We start from the raw sequence: 17,436 nt of genomic DNA, 5'->3' as shown, positions 1-17,436 counted from the left end.
GCCGGTGTTACAGATCATGCACTGGAGGTTCACTGGAGCATGACCGTGTCATTATTAATCCAGCTTGTCATCAAAGACAGAGTTGGACATTAATGACTTCACATCACAGTTTTAAAGGGTCACAGTGGTCCAAGAATTAGCAGTTCTCTGGAGGAGTCCTCTGGACCGAACACACACCACGGCTTAACACTATCACACAAGGTCCCATCAGCCGCAGTCAGTATATACAAAGTCATATACCTCATACATTTGGGGCTTAAACCTCTCTTAATCATTGCCACATGTTTTCTACACTGTCTCTCTTTATTTATTTCATTTCACAATTTGGGAGGTAAAGGGGTGAATTTTCTTTCCCTTTTCTCAGTGGAAAAAAAAAGCATTCGTTTTCAGACATGGCCTTTCATGAATTTAAATAAAACTAAAGTGGCTGGTAAAAAAAGTGAAGGAATACAAATGGGATATGGTTTGGCATTTCAATTATTTTACATGGTAGCTATTTGGGCACTCTTCCTGGAACATGGTAAATGTCAGGTTTTATACCGATCCATTTTTTCCCTTGACTTTGGTTTGGAGAATTTGAATAAATAAGAAATAAAATAACATGTAATGCTGACTACCCACGGCTTATCAGCCTCACATGACATGTCATACATATAGTTTTAAAATAAACACAAGATGCTGGATGTCATGGATTAGTTTGAAGTCAGTTTTCGGGCCTATACAACCTGAGATGTGGGACAGTTACATTTTCAGCACAGAAATGTTTAGATTAGATGCCAGCCAGTGAGACATGTTCACCAAATTCTTCTTTTCTTTTCTAAATGTTTTTTTTATTTATGATCATACAGTATGTAGAATTTATTGTAATTTGCAGAAGGTAATATACAACTTTAAATGATGTGTATCAGATGAATTTTCCTAGAAGAGAAAAGAAAGACAGATTGAAACTGTCTTTGACTGCAGTTCTCGACTGTCTGCATCCCACACAGCGAGCGAATGATTGCTGGCATGCGAGCAGCGAGATGGATGCTATGTTATCAAGACGACTGTTTAACAGTTCAGTGGAAAGAGACAGTTAAAGGCTTTGCTTCGTCTTTGACCTTTCATATAGTTGGGGAAGAAATACAGAACTTTCACTCCTCCTTCTTTACCATGTGTGCTATTGACAAAGGGAAAAAGAAACTTCCTCTTGAATACTGTATACAATATCATATTCATCCTAAGGGAGACGTTAAGTCAAATGGGGGAAAGGCCTCTCAAAATATGATACAATATAAGGAATACTGTGGTATTGTTGGTTTGCAAGGCAGTGTGAATGTTAAATTCATCCATGCCCAACCAGAGAAGGCCACTGTCCAACAAGGAAACTCCTATGTCCCATAAATATCATTATAATCTCTCTCTCTCTCTCTCTCTCTCTCTCTCTCTCTCTCTCTCTCTCTCTCTTTCTCCCTCTATCTATCTTTCAATGTATAGAAAGCTGGACATATAGATAGACAGAGAGAGTAAGGAATGATTACAAGATATATATTTTAAAATTTGCAATGGTGAAGGATGAATTTAATGTGCAGCAAGAGGTAATGGCCTTATATAACCTATGTTCATATACAGTGGTTTTATCCATAACACAGAGTTCTGGGCCCAAGTCCAATAATTTCACTGCTCCCTTGTTTGAATGGAGCCCCAGGACAGGAGCCACTGCCTGGACACACTGCAAAGCACACAGCCCCTTGGATTACTGCAAGGCTGAGGGGAGGACAGGAGAGGCCAAGCTGGATTTACCTCAGCCTAGCAAACTTGTTTTAAAAAGTAAAACCAAAATTATATTTAGTACTACTTCTGATTCTAACCCCAGCTTCACAAAGTAAAATACGCCCGTTAAGTTGAGCTCCAAGACCACCAGAACTAATACTGAGCGGACATCCACCCTAATTAGCAGACAAAACTAGCTCCCTGTAAAAACACAAAGTTACTGTGTCACAATAAGCTAAGTTTCATACTTTACTGTCACACAGTCAAAGTTTCCTTTTGGTCATGGTGCAGGCTGCCACTGCTCTAACAGCTGTTCATTTAGAAACAGGTTTTTTTGAAAGACATTTGACATGTCACAGTGGAAAAAAAACACAGGTGAGTATGATAATGGTAATGATACCTGAATACCGTTCAGCTATTTCGGTTGCAGTATCCTGCAATCGTGCAGGCTGGCTAAATGTCATGGCTTCCTGCAACACTTTAACAGAACAGAGCCATCGTTAATGTTATTACTAACACCTGGGCTTCTTCTGCTATGACAATGTCTGCTGTGAAAACCACCTGTGTTTGTTAAAGTTTTACTAAGCATACGTTCAAGTGCAAGACTTAGATTATGCTACCGATTTATGCTTTTTTTTAAAAATTGCTTTCATACACTTTAATGGTCATCAGTTGACATTGTTTTGCTGTTGCTAAATGGCTACTACGATTGCCAGTTTTGTTTTTCATGACTACAGAGTTTTTCATTGCACATTGCAGGCTACAGGGACCTTGGGACTCTCAATGTGTCGTGGCTCTAGGGCGGTTTTTATTTTTTGAGATATCTTTTGTACTTTGGACTTCAATTTGGGCTCCTGGTCGGACATTTATTTTAAAGCTTCTTGCTGAACTCAGTGTGTCGACACTGAGTATATTTCACCTCCTTAGAAATCATGCATCTCTTGGGGTGAAAGCACTACTTTTTTTTTTATTTAGAAGTGTGCGCTGTATAGCACCTATCATCAGGCATTCTGTTTGTAGACTTAAAGCAAGGAGCAAAGTGCTGAGAGAAAGAAGGGTGTGTGTTTGTGTGTGTATGCTTTAAAGTAATGGTTACCAGAGGAAAATATGGAAAGAAAAAGATGGATAGGTGACTTGTGTGGAGGTCTCAGAGCACTCACATGGCTCTCATGTTGTTTTCAGGCAGCAGAGGGATCTCCAGAATTTTGGTGTTGGATTGCATGACTTCATGGCTGGCGGTGGAGACGGTTTTGCCGGTGATGCGGTGGACCTGGTAGAAGGCATGTGGTCGCAGGAGGCGGTCGTCTGCGGTCCCTATGAACAGCTGCAGGGTGAGCGGCTCGCTTTCCATGTAGCCATAAAGCTGGCGGGAGAACAAAGGGACCCAGGTGAGAGCCAACATCAGGTTTTAAGACCCCCATCTGAGGCAACCCCTCATTTAGTAAATAGAGATTGAATGCACATCGGCTACTGATAGTTAAAGGGGCCTTTAATGATAGCCCTGACATGGTAGAGGGGCTGCGAAAATAAGCCCCTTTTTCTTTGTTTGTTTTTTAGCTGGGTTGGAGACCCTTTTTCTGTGGTCTTTACTGTTCTTTTTTCAGCTAGTTCTACATTCCTTTAGGGGAAGGTGAAGAAAAAAGTGTTTTGATGTCTCTGGGTTTGCCTGAGGTAGGGATCTCCTGGGTACAGAGGTATGGAGGCTGATGGAGAGGCTGGCTCCCCATCACTTCACTGTTCATTAAAATCTCAATGCTGCTATTAAAAAAAAAAAGTGCCTATAGAGAGACAAGCAGTCGACAGAGACTCGCGTGTAAAGTGACCCTTAAAGGGACATAATAAGAAAGGACAATCATCTCAGGTCTGCCTCGAGGTGTAATGCTCACAGTTATCAACGTTTATAAAACTAGTGATTGGTCTGATACCAGCTTCCCTATGAGTTGCATCTGCAGGATGAAACCGAAATCTTCGGCAGACATTAAAACTTTAGTGTCAATAAACTAACCAACACGATGACATTGTGTTGTGTTCAACAAACTACCATTGGACGCAATGTCCAAATTTTCAAATTTTCTGTGATGAGTATCAACATACAATTAGAGTGTAATAATTTTTTCTGTATAGGTGCAGCACTTCAGCAAACTTTATCCCCATGTGATAGGTAATAACACAAAAAACAGCATTTGGCATGCAGACAGATTCCAGCCCCTTTGCCTTTGGGCAGTTATGAACATGCATTATGATTTCCATTAAAGCTCAGAGACTGTGTCCCACTGTGATGAAAGAGACTCCTGTATCAGAACCACCACTTCAAACAACTACCACTTCCTCTAGCCTCCATTAGCTGCTACTGCTCAACTAATAAAAAGATCAAATCTTTAAAAAAAAAAAAAGAGAGAGAGAGAAGAAAAACTCCATGGGCATGCATAGTTTTAAAAGTACTGTTGTCTTTGGGGTCAACAGCACTTCAACTCTGAACTGCCAATTTACATTCAGCATCCCTGGATCATTTTCTGACAATCTCTAAAACAACATAATTTGCTGGTTTGACCAAGTGTGTAATGGCTCAAAAATATGAACATACAGACAGGGTTGCAAATTCCAAAGTGTGGTGAAGGACAACTGATACTTTGTGAGTGATGTCTGACCAGAATAATTTGCCAACCAAATGTGGATTTCTGGTGGAACCGAGTCTTACACTGCGGACCTCCCAGGATATGCTTTCTCTTTACAGTGCAAAGTGGTCGTATGGTCATATGGGTGGATGTTGGTGTGGGCTTAGAAATCTCTCCAAACCTTAAAAAACTGTCAGGAACCTGCAAAATCCATCTGGTATGTAAAAAAAAAACAAAAAAAAAACTGAGAGGACTAACTTCTCATCAAGTCGACCTCCGTGGATCCACCCACGTGGCTACTCGACCGCATGTGACATTTACTGGGAGGGATCACTTACTCAAGACCAGGGCTCACCGAGTCATGGCCACCAGAAGAATCCCACAAATTGGTCAGTTACCCCAATTTTCTTTGAGCTCCGTCCCAGTGAAAACAGTGGTACCGTCAAATGGAATAAAAGACCCCTGTTGTTTATCTAACAGACTGAGTCATATAACAAAATGCAGACCACATGTAACCTATGACATAATCTGATTAATGGGTTTATAATTACCTTTACGAGGGTGGTCAGGGATGGGGGGTGTGAGGAAGAGGAAGGCTGGTGGAGGACAGGGGAACTACGTCATTAGAAGTCTGTGGAAATTAGTGCTACAGTGTCATGGACACCTAATGTCTTTGGTTTGAGAACAAATTTGTCTGGATTCTGTATTAAAGTTGTCTGGCCTGATAATAAACATGGAGATTAAACGCCTTTGGTCTGTACTTGATGACAGATATTTTTGGATTTGGGACAAGGCAGAGGATTGTGTTCTTTTTCTTCCCAGTTCCACAATTTTCAGTATTAATTATGTTGAATAAAAATAGGCTCTGACTAGTCAGTGTAGCAGAGCATATATCCATATGTCTCAATAAACTACGCACCAGTGGCTATCTGCCTTTGCTTTTTGATTCAGATATCAAGGGAGTGGTGAGGGAGCGGTTACGCTAAGGCTGTCATTCATCTCCCAGTTCCAACTGTCCTATTTTTCTCTTCACCTCCACATAGTGTCTCTAGCAGCTGTCTTGACCTGTGAGCTAGTCACACATGCTAGTCATCAGTGAGTTAGGCCGAGGTCAGGAGCTTCTTGAAGTCTTGGCATCCCAAGGGACCACTTCATCTATGCGGTGATCTCACCAGCAGACCCTGCTCTGCTTGTTATATTTTACTTATGGTGTCACCAGAAGTAATTATCCATAGCCGCACATGCTACCAGTTACTTGTGTATTGACTCTTGAGAGGGCTATAGCGGAGCATGAGGTACAGATCTGAGACACCGGAGCGTTAAATTGCATGACGTTTCCTTATGATTTAATAAAACGCAGGCAGCCACGCTACAAAGCAGTGTCATCTGTCACTTTTGCCTCGGTAGACTTCTTTGGATTTCTCAGTGACCTCCAACCATTACCTCAGCTGCCACGTGGCTGTAAGGGGGCCCACAAGAGAGGCAAGAAGGAGGGAGGGAGGGGGGGTGGGGGTGTCTTTATCCCTTCACTCGTCTTGCGGTAGCGCACAATGACGGTGGCGTCCTCACTCAAAGCCGTAGTGACCTCATGGAGGACAGGAAGTGATTAATGAGGTCAGGTAGTCCTCTTGGTGACGCTGGCCTTCCCAGCAGCGAAGGAAGGCAGTCTAGTCCCCCCTGGGCGACCTCCCTCGATTCCTTTACCATATGTGCTCCCCTGACCCTCTCCCTAAGCCCCCCCCCCCCTGCTTCTGCTAAACTTCTGTGATGCTCACTCAAATGCACACCACAAGCAGAACACAAAACTTACTTCTTCATTTTATTCTCAAAGGGGAAATAAGTTGGGGGGAAAAAGTCGAGATAGTGTCGTAAACTTTAAGTGTGGGCCTACGACAGAGGCTTCACACACACCTGTGACCTCAGCTTTGTATTTGTGTCTGACGCTGCCTGCGCGGTTGGACCACGGAGCCGCTAATTTTGAACAGATGAGCTTCTCGTGCTGTAACTGCAGCCTATCTGGCACACGTACTGTGTATTTATTTTGAGATAATCTAAACGGAGTTTGAATCTAGCCTTGATTTGCAGCTGTTTCAGGGTGCCAACTTCTGCCACTGTGTCAGCTAGATCCATTTACACCTCCCACCACAAGCCACTGGTGCACAAGCCATTTTTTGATAGCTGAGGCTCAAATAAACATTGTGGATATGGCAGCTGATGCATTAATTGTGTAATTGTATGCAGCTGTATTGTCTGGGTCAGTTGTGATGATGTGGGGGGGTGGGGTGGGGGGTCGAGCTAAAAAGAGAGAGGAAGGGTGCATCCAACCACTCTCCACCATTCATCTTCCATGGTCGCCTTTGGACCATTGGAGATCCATCATCGGTACAGAAAATTTCACTCAGTCATTCTCTCATTTGCTTCAATTAGGGGCGCACGTTCAGTTGTGCAGTTATAATGAAATTATATATATATATATTCATAGCACATTTTATCCCTCAGTCTCTTCAGTAATACTGACATTCTTCATGCTGCCTGCACCTGGCTTCAATAGTTCAAAGAAAGGATTTGAGCATGTACTGTTTGATAATTACTTGCTGGTAAATTAGATGTGTCTGGCCTGGCTAGAAATTGAGTGTGAATACACTCCACAGGCCTGCACTGGGCTGCCTTCTTTCCCTCTGCAGTGATTTCATCACTGCCTGGAGAAATGTCATGACTCGTAGAAGTCCACGTGGCGCAGAGAATTGGAGAGGGGAGAAGGAGAAGACGACTGGAAGCAGCAGAGGAGAGGAAGGGGGGGGGCTGAAGCAGGGGAGGAGAACTACAACAGCAGATTCAGGCTTTTTCCCATTATCACGCTCCCCTCTTTCTGTCAAGTGCTGACAGTCACACAGCCAGCCTTGCTGTACCCAATTAAATGTACACTCATCCAAGTTGTCTCTCCTTCCAGACTTTACTCCATCACCCCCCCTGCCCTGCTCATGTCTCCAGTCGCTCATATTGAATGCATAAAGCAACATATGCAATCCTTTAATGCGCAGCGTTTCCATGGCTCCGAATGCTACTCCTTTTATAAGCAACCAAACAGCTATATCCCTCAAAGTTTTTGTTGAACTGAGTACCTTGGTGTTATGTCATTGAGGGCATAGTTTCAAGCACTAGCCCATGTCTAGACCAGCGAGGGTCCAAATTCCATATAAAAAAGAATGGCTTTGTTACCAGCATGGTCTGCCATAAGAAATATCATCCAAACCTACAGGGAATTTGAGTAAGATGATGCACGGACAAATGCTGTACCCCCCGATAGTACGACTGCCACCAGTGTCTTACCTCATAAATCTGTGGGCTGTCTGGTTATTACCTCAAACTAGTGAAAACGATGCGCATTTCGCTCCGTTTTTCCACTTGTTATTAACTGGTAATTAGTGGTAGCCCAATACCAGTGTAAGGGAAGCCCCGCAGATGGAGAACCACAATTTAAGAGTGGCATAAATACCCCTTTGGGCAACGAATAATAGCCCTGACTAAGCTCTAACAGCACTATGGGGTACACCGAGCCTTTTGAATCTCAAACAAGAGGCGGCAGTAGATTTAATGAGCAATTAGCAGCTACAGTATAGGGTGCTGTAGATCAGGGCTTTTCTTTGAGACATTACGCAGCCGGCGAGCACCGGATCCCAAGGTGAAACTGCACATGCGGAGAACCGAACACATGTTCACCGCCGTCTTTTTATGTCGCTGTGGCGGGAAACATGCAGATTTGACGAGCATTACATACAGTTGCAGGGGAACGGAGATGGGTATTAAGTCACGCACACATTAATAGGGATGATGGCCACATCCTGCTGAAATTACAACCGTGTCTGTTGCTGCTTTAGACTTAATGAGAGAGTGGGTGAGAGAGTGTGTGTATGTGTGAGGGGGTAAACCCTATAGGCCAGTCATTATCCTATATGAACTGGCCATATGCATGACTGCGCTGCGTGCTGGGTGATAGGTTTAATACTCCACAGGTGTTGTTGTCTGATGTTACCAAAGGGCCTGGCGGATGTCTGTGTGCTTCCTGACTGAGTTTGAACCCAAAAGCCTTTGCAACATCTTCATCTAAATCCACATATCAGATCAAAGAGGGGTCACGTCCTCTGTAGCTATATTCTCAATGAAGAGATTTCGCCGTGATTCCACTTTTTTTTCCCCACTGTTCTCATGTGGAAAAAGCCATCAATCATTGTCACGGCAGTCTTCTGAATGAAGTTAGACCAGGTTGCTTGGTTTTCCTGAGCACAGCTACGAAAATCATCCTGTAGACGTTTTGGCATAGCTGTGGTGAGAGAGGGGAGCGTCTGGAGCAGTGTGAGAGGAGCCGATAGAGTACCCTCGATCCCCTTAATGGCGCTGTGGTCTGCTGCAGTAAATAAAGTGGAAAAGCAGCCACGGGGGTCACAAAGTGGACCAATCGTGAGAGTGGAAGTTAAAAGGCTGCGGATGTGGAGGAGGGGACGGAGAGATGGAGCACGGGTCCAGAATAAATGAATGAGATTTGGAACAGGAAGTGCGGATAGCCGTTGCAAGCTGCAGAAGGGTAATGAGTCGAGGTAACCCGTAATCTAGAGGTTTTCGCTGGTGTGCGGCCGGAGTTTAACCACTCCATTCTCCCCACGCACCCATCCCACAAGCTCGCCATCCTGCGCTGAATGTGTTGTGGTTGATCTGCTGCAGCTTAGGATGATGTCAGACCTTAGAGATGTTAAACTTTCTTGTGTGTATATCAGGGAAACACCTCTGCTTGTTACTGGATAGCAAGACAGCAGCAGTAAATGAACACGTGAGTATTTTGGTTTAACTATCTGTCAGTTGCTGGCTCTCTCGGGGGGGGGGGGGGTTAAGGTATAGAAACAGTGTATCCCTTCCTGTTTTTCATCTTGCTGTTCCCTCATCCAGTGCTGCTTTCCAACACACATGTCACCATCACTCATCGCGCGTGTGTCTGATCACCCATGAGCTAAAAAAACAATAGAGCTGTGGATGACTGGGCTTCAGCCGAGGGAGGCCTGCTGCTGCGGGTTTGGGAGATGGTTGAAGGATGAATGGTTCACAGGGAGCGACATCCTCAGGCCCCCCGGGGGGGGGGGGGGGGGGGGAGCGAGGGAGGCAGGCACCGGTGCGTGGAAAGAGGAGGTGGCGTCCGATGGGCGCTGGGATTCTGACTACTATCCACCATCACCCCCCCACCACAACACCGCCACCCACACCCCCCCCACCATGCTCAGCCAACCTCAGGGCCACCCAGGCCCTAATCAGCAGGATACAGAGCATCTCCAGGGGCAGCTGAGCCAAGCCCCAGCTGCCTGGTGACTCCCTCCTGCCCCTTCTCTCTCTTTCTCTCTACTCGATCCAGTATTAAGTCCAAACACACACGCACGCACGCACACACACACACACACACACACACACAAACACACACACACACACACACACACAGACACTTCCTTAGCTGCTTCCTACACCCGTGCCCTAGTGTCATTATTGACTCATTCTCCTTGACTGCACCTCACCCATCCAGCGCCTGCCACTCATTACCACAGGGCGCTGGGGACTACAGCATGCCCTATCCTCCAAGATTACAACAACACAATTTCACACAACGCTACAGCAGAGACTAAGACAGTGATAAAGATTAAGACACCCATATGTAGAGAAACCCTGTGCTCGAACTGTGCAAAAACTCTCTGAAGACACAAGACACTCTCTTTTCCTATATTTTCCCCTCTAGCATGTACACATGATTGCCTAATCCTTATAGATTTATCTTTCTGCCAACTGCTATGCTTCCAGTGTTGTCCTTGTTATGAGACCCTCCAGATATCCCAATCGACTGCAAATGCAATATCAGAAGCATAAATCACTCCACACCCAAAAAGTAAGAGTAAAATGTAAGCTATGCTCATCTGGTGGGGGGGTGGGGGTGGGGGAGGGGGTGATGGTAAAGCAGCTGTCATCATATTTTCTCCATGACTACTACTCATTAATAATTTCTTCACATACACAGTAAGACTTTAAAACATCCCCGCAAAGCAATAAATTGGTGCCTGTGTAGTATGAAATAAACAACCCAAGTCATCACTCTAAATGTGTGTATTGCAAAGACACATTGGACGCTGACTCATGACTTCTCACCCCCCCCACCCCCCCCCCCCCCCCACCCCCCCACCCGAGTGAGTCATAAAATGGCATAAACTAAATCAAGATCAGTCTCACCTGCCGCAGCTGTGCATGGCAGGCTGAATCTGGGAGGTGCCAGGGTAAAATGTTGATTCACTCGCATCATGTTGGTATACCAAGGTTTGAAATGAAGGGGAATAATTACCTGTATTTACAGAGAAAACCTGAGGGTTGACAGGCCTGTTTATAGCACCACATAGGCCAACAGCTGTCAAGTGTGTTTGACATTGAGCAGACCGGGATGTGTTGACAACATCTATTTACAAAACAGCTGTGGCGCTAACAACGTCTAATGTTAAGTGTGCGACAAGGATAGACCACCAACCTGAACCTGTGCTGCTCCAAAAGAAATGTTCTCTCTGGGTGCAGTGTTTGCTTTGGCTGCGTGATGAATAGAATTTTTAATTTACAATCTAAAACATTTAAATCTATTCTTTAACAAAGCTATAACCAATGAATGCCCTGTCATTACTGGGTTAAATACAGTGTTAGTTAGAATTGAAGGCAAATTGACCCACAACCCTGAGGACACACACACACGTCGCTAAATCCCCACCTTAAGTAAACTAAGATGTCAGCACAGTGCGATGACAGTGTAGCAGAGAAAGGAGCTCTGTGCTGTGCTGCTGGTGAGACTGACGTGTGCTCTTTAAGTGTTCGCCAAGTACAATAGTGAGAGGCGATGTTCCTGCTCTATACTAATTGAGTCAGCATGCACTGCTGCTGGTCAGAGCGACCTTTTGCAGCAGAGGATTGACTCCCGGCTTCAGGGAACATTAATAACATGGCATACAAGCACATACAGAAACATAGACTGCGGTGTGGATATACTGCACTGCAGCTGCCAGAAGTTACAAACAAGACCAGGTCAAAACTTACATATATATATATATATATATATATATATATAAAGGAAAAATGTTGTGGAACTGCTGTAATCAACTACTTTCAATGGAAAGTACCTAAAGCCTACTTCAAAAGTCGCTAAATGTCGCTAAATGACGCTAGATGACATAATAAACGAATTAGCATTTCCATGATATTATTGCGTCGTATTTGCATTCCGCCAAGTATCAGCCAGTCTCAGCCTTTAATCTGTTTGCTTCTCTCTCTTGCCACTCTCTGAGCTCACAATACAGTATATGTTATTATCAACACTACATGTTAACCAGCAGTCACTTCCAAGACGGTCAGCTGAATGAGAGGCATAGAGAGGTGTGCATGCGGAGGGAAACCCTGATCCAACTGTCGCCACATCCTTATTTGAAAATAAAGGCGCTAAAGAGGTTTGAAAAGTTGGTAAATGTAACGTCAAATGCACTAAGTTGGCAACACTGCCTGTAAATGACATAATAATAATTGCAGAACTTCATAGTGAAAGAGCAGTGGCCAATGAGGAAACTCCAACCAATGGCCAACTAATGGTGTAACTTCATCACTGAGTGAGTCTGTCACAGACACAAATAGCTTTTTCTAGGGCCAGTGGTCTTTTAAAATCTAGAGATCCAGCTCGACAAGGTTCCAACAATAAATTCAAATCCGATTTTAAGAATCACTGACAAAAAATTGACATAAATTTCATAGCTGTGCCGACTTTGCTCTGTGACTACAAGCTGTTATAAAGTCTGCACCAGCCAAACATCCATGTCACGAGCTTGTTGTTTGCCAGAAAAAAATAGCCGTTAATCAGCCCACACTTGTCTGCTTGGTACTACTTATGCTGTAAGGACAACAAATTATTACACAGTTTAAACGCACAAAGCCAACCTTGATTCAGTAAACAGTTGCTGTCTGTGAATATAATGCTGGTGACGTACCTGTACAACAGGGTGTCCTCCGGAGAGCGCCTTCACGGCCCCTCGGCTGCCTTCAGTCTCATAGTGGGCCCTGTGGTGGGACTTTGGCTGCACCTCAATCTGAAGGTTGTAAGGGCCAGAGCAGGACGGAAGCTGCCAGTCAAGAGCTGGCAGGGATGGGCTGGAATAACATGACACATTGCTTGTTATTAGGATAAAGTAAGGATATACAAAATATCAGCTGTATTTTTACTGGGCCAGTGACTGACATAATAGTGAATTAACTTCTATCTAGTCCATGAAAGATTTACAATTATCTTTCCTGAAAAACAGGAAGTTGCTTGTTTCACATTTCCAGTTTTCTTGTAATTTAGGAGAATGATTGTCCTTTCCTTCTTTTTTCTTTGTTTTGATTTGATTTGCCAGAGCAGGAACTGTGAGGTTGCCGTTTTTCCACGGTTCAATAACTGCCAAGGAAGTGCAAATCAAAAAGTCCTAAACTTGCTTTAAATTAGCTTCAAAATTAGGACACTTAAGTGTAATCCAACTAGCTTGATCCTTCTCCATTTCATCATGGTCTATAATCTAATCAATTGAAGTCATTCACTGACGTGTGTAATTCCTTGGGTCTGGGTAATAATGAGAGTCCCCTTTTTTTTTTTTACAAAAAAAATAAAAAAATGAGAGTCAAATGTGCCCTGGTTAGAGAGCAGTGTGTTTTTTATTATGGTGTGACAGGTGGAAACAGACATGCAGAGTTAACAAAGTGACAGCGGGAGTAAAGACATTTCTAGGGCACAAAAACAAATTTCACACCAACTGGCAACCAGCCTGTCCTTTGATACAATTATTATGCATTCCATATTGATAACTGTAAAATTATAAAACACAACCACACTAATGCTGCAGACAATGGAGTTATACAGTGGAATAAGGTCAGCAGCACACCCTGCCTTGGAGCATATCTCTTTCTCAGAGCTACAGCTGGCCTCCCTTAACATCATTGTTCAGATGCAGAGCCAGAGCTTCCCATGTGAACACCGTGGAGATATCTAAACCAAAACAAACATGTGCAAGACAATATTTCTCTGTGCCGGATGCCTGGTAAACGCAAACCCCTGACCTGAAGGGTGGCTCAACTGAAACCAATCTTTGGCATCTTTGTGGAACTTGCAGGCTGTTTGTTGACCCAAAACGAACTGATTTCCCCCTGCAGGGCTTTATCTGCCCAGTCAGTGCATGACATCACGTTAGCTCCACAGAAAGAGATGGGCTGATGGCGCGGCGGACCAGAGCGGCAAGCTGCCTGATTAACTCACAGACTGCTTCCCCTTCAGCTAGACCTGTCACCATTACTTCCTGTTGCTCACTATCTTAATCAAACACTTGATTTCCGACAGGAAAGAGTGTCATTGGCTTGGAAAAAATGTTACGAGGTACACATTTGAAATCGAAAAAAACGCACACACAGACATACACATGCTAGGCAACTCCTCCCTGTGAAATATGATTTATGAAATAGTTTTGATCTTCAAAGAGAACTCTTTTGGAAGTGAAGAGCATGCAACTTTTGGATTTCTGCCTTTTGATATGGCCTTTGAAGATTAAAAACTAAAACAATCTTGTCCTTGCAATGAATAAATTACGCTAAATGTGGAAATGAAAAGACAACAACGGAGCACAGTGGTGGCGCTACTGGATGAATTGTTATTCCTTTGCTGGGAGAAAGTAGTCCTTAGGCAGAACGTTAGAAACCATAAATCTGTCTAAATCAGTAAACGCTTGTTTTCGCTTCATTGTCTTTGCACTGCAATTTAGAGGCAAGACTGCGGGTTGGGTTTTACATTGACTGGTTCAATCATCTTTGAAGTCACAAGTGCTTCATCTTGTGGATTTGTGTGATTAACTTTGGTACAGAACGACTCAGTTTATTCAACAGATGCCAAAGCAGTGTCACCTACCTGAGGTAAGGCTTGGGTTTAGACCAGGAGTATGGGTGCTGGGGCACATCCAGGAACCCTCCACAGTAGTTTTCCTTCTTGAGGGCCAGTCGGGAGGGGTAGTCCTCATGGCAGAGCTCCCCATCGGGACCCAGCTCCTCGCCACCTGGCTCCACCTTCAGGCTCATGGAGGGTGAGTGGTCAAGCATTGTCTTCCGTGTCTTGATCGGGATTCCCTCCCCCATGTCTATCACTCCGTCTGTGGTCAGAGCATTGATGGCGGCCACGATAGCAGAGTTGGTGTACTGGTTGGTGTTGGCGAGCCAGTTCTCATCTGTGACGCTGACCCTTGGGGAGCCATGCGGAGAGGGGATAGGAGACTGGATGGGTGAGCAGGATGTCTGACGGTAGGGGGCACCGTTGAAGCTGTACTTTCTCTTGCCCACCCCACCACCTCCGCCGTTGCCTCCACCGCCTCCACTGCAGGAAGGGGAGTTAGGCCTGGAGCCACGAGGTTGAGCCGGCCATCCTTCCTCAGCCATGGCTCCTATCTGAGGGGAGGTGGAGGGCGAGTGGTGAGGGGAGCCTGCTGGGCCGCCGGCATGCGGGCAGGACAGAAGTGAGGACGAGCCTCTGGGAGACACGCACGGAGACTGCCAAGGCGAGTTCTGTGGGGAGTTGTCGTAGTTGTAGAAGCCGGACTCATAGGAGGACGCCTCAGAGTTGCAGCTGCGTGACGAGATGCTACTCGCAGGGCTGAGGCAGCTGGGGTCACGGTAGCCGTCTGCGTTGGGCAGCGTCAGTGTGACGATGGAGTTAACGCCTCGTTTGATGATGTGGTCCTCGCTGCTGCTCTCTTCCACCTCATCCTCGGGGTACTGGCTGTAGGCAGTGATCTCAATACGAGGGCTTTCCAGGGCTGGAGCCCCATTGGGTCTCAGGCCGTGGGGCAGGTAATAGCCTGATGCTGCATGGTTATCATTCTGGAGACTGTAGCCTGTCTGGTGGCAAGAAGAAACTGAGATGACTGGGCTGGTCTGTAAGGTGTGGTACTGGTTGGCCAGACAGGGGTTTCCCATGCCCAGTGGAAGGGACAGGCTGACATTTGGTGTGTAGCTGTATGCATCTGGAAAAAAAAAGAAAGAGATATATTTTAACTGTAAAGAAGTATAGTGCATGACATTATGGTGGTAATTAACTGTGATTACATTTTAGAACAATACCCCTACACAACTCTCAGCAACATGTCTTGCAGCGACTTACTGCCTCCTTTCCTTATAAACATCTGGAGAAGCTTAGCAATCATCTCAAAGCGGTTACTGTATGTGGTTGCTGTGCAGTCGCAAGTTGCACAGCCACTCTGTTTGTTTGATCAGTTCATCTAAGGCTCTATTTGGCACATCCTGCTGTCATATGTACTCTACAGGAATTCCTCCAGCAGCGCTGATGGATGCTTTATTTGATTGATTGCATCACTCACTGAGTGAATTAGGCCCTCCCCTGTGGAAAACTGACAGCACTCTCGCATCGCTCTGAGCTTCTGATTAAGACAAAGAGAGTTTGCTGCAGTGTTAAACACAGATGCACCGTGGCACACACACACACACACACACACAAAGGGCACGCACAAGCTAGCACAAAAGGAAATCATAGGCAGACAAGTGCAGTGACACACAAGCACAGTCAGTGGGAGCACATAGAGCCTGGCAGGTATGCCGCTTCAGTTAGCCTCATAGCAGCTGGCTGCTGTGTCAACAGTTGTAAAACTCACGTCTGGCTTTTATTGATAATGTCAATGAGTGTAAAAGTAGTCACAGAATGAATACCATTCAGTCAGAAACCCAGTGAAGGGCATTCCCCTTGATGCAGCGTGCTATATTTGTTAACCACAATGCTGCGCATCACATGAAGTGATGAATCTGTCACACACCGCATAGTATATGGGCAGGCAGGCTAAAATTAGTTTATGAGATTCTATTTTCAGAGGTGATTATGCGATATGCATCAGACAAGTTCAGCACGCAACGAGTGAGGCCTCGGATTTTTTTATAGACAACCAGGAGATAATATCAAGTCAGATCTTGCTTTTAAGAATTGAGTGACTTCCTCTGTGTTTTGGCTAACAGAATGCTAAACGTCAGACCCTTTCATAACCTTTTCACTCCAAAAAAAAAAAACACTCACTTCAGTCATTTTCCTCATGATCCAAGAATACAAAAAAGTACCCACCTCTCTCAGGTTCATGCTGGACACCTTGGCTGTGATCAGAGACATAGCTGAAATCAACCACTTGCTGTTTATTCTGGAAACTCATCTCCACCCCAGTGATTATACACTGAGTTTCAACATAAAAACTAGTATGCCTTCAGCTCATTCTCCTCTGATGCCTCTCTCCTCTGGTGTACCTTCTTCAAGTGCTGAACAGATGATAATCTCCTGCCCACTCCACCCGTCGTGACACACCCCTTTACTTCAAGCCTGACTGACTTTGCTTAGAGTTGCAGCTGTTTTTTTTTTTCCTTTTGAACATGTGTGTGATCAGTGCACCACACCGCAACATACTTCACTTATTCAAACACCCACTCAAACACACTGGAGCTTTCACTCACTTGTGCTGCTGCATGATCTTGAAACTTTTGGGCTTTTCCTGGTTGCCCACACACACACGTCATGACTGCTGAACTAACAAAAACTACACCAGATCATAATTTGTGGGGTAAAACAAATGAAAGAAAAATAAAAATGACTCACTCTTGCACTCAAATGAATGCTTATACAATTGTTTGCACTGGGTTCAAACTGTGGTGTAAGCAGAGTTAATTTGAAAACACTGGCTATCACACAGATTATAGCGTGCTCTTTCTGTCCTCCACAATTTTTCTCAATTATGCTATCACGATCAAAACACTCTCTTGCCCACAACCAAACCAGCATGACTAAAGAATGGATGGGTTTATCCACGGGGATTGTGGTCTAGGCTGGGCTCAGACTGACGGGACCTCAGGGAGAGATAGGTGGTCGCCCACAGAAGTCATCTGCAGCCTGTGGAACTAAGAACCCTGGGGCCACTTAATGCACATGGCTGACTATGGGCTATGGCAAAACACCAGT

At 44.8% G+C, this 17,436-nt stretch overlaps 1 protein-coding gene across 3 annotated transcripts in view; it reads right to left on the bottom strand.

Moving 5' to 3' along the window:
* Nucleotides 1-17,436, bottom strand: part of LOC130172850 (nuclear factor of activated T-cells, cytoplasmic 1-like) — a 61,426-nt gene that overhangs the window by 42,211 nt on the left and 1,779 nt on the right. For 2 of the 3 annotated variants that reach the window (XM_056381798.1, XM_056381796.1), the window contains exons 2-4: nt 14,347-15,451; nt 12,407-12,566; nt 2,913-3,115 (exon numbers count right to left, since the gene is read on the bottom strand). In XM_056381798.1, coding sequence (XP_056237773.1) covers nt 2,913-3,115; nt 12,407-12,566; nt 14,347-15,451 — 1,468 coding nt within the window. Of the gene's footprint in view, nt 1-2,912; nt 3,116-12,406; nt 12,567-14,346; nt 15,452-16,554; nt 16,664-17,436 lie in introns of those variants that run through there. The other variant, XM_056381797.1, reaches the window with a different exon arrangement.

This window comes from Seriola aureovittata, chromosome 7 (genome assembly GCF_021018895.1).
Source record: "Seriola aureovittata isolate HTS-2021-v1 ecotype China chromosome 7, ASM2101889v1, whole genome shotgun sequence".
Classification (NCBI taxonomy): Eukaryota; Metazoa; Chordata; class Actinopteri; order Carangiformes; family Carangidae; genus Seriola; species Seriola aureovittata.
Note: the sequence above shows the minus strand (reverse complement) of the source record. Positions and strands in the feature narration are given on the sequence as shown.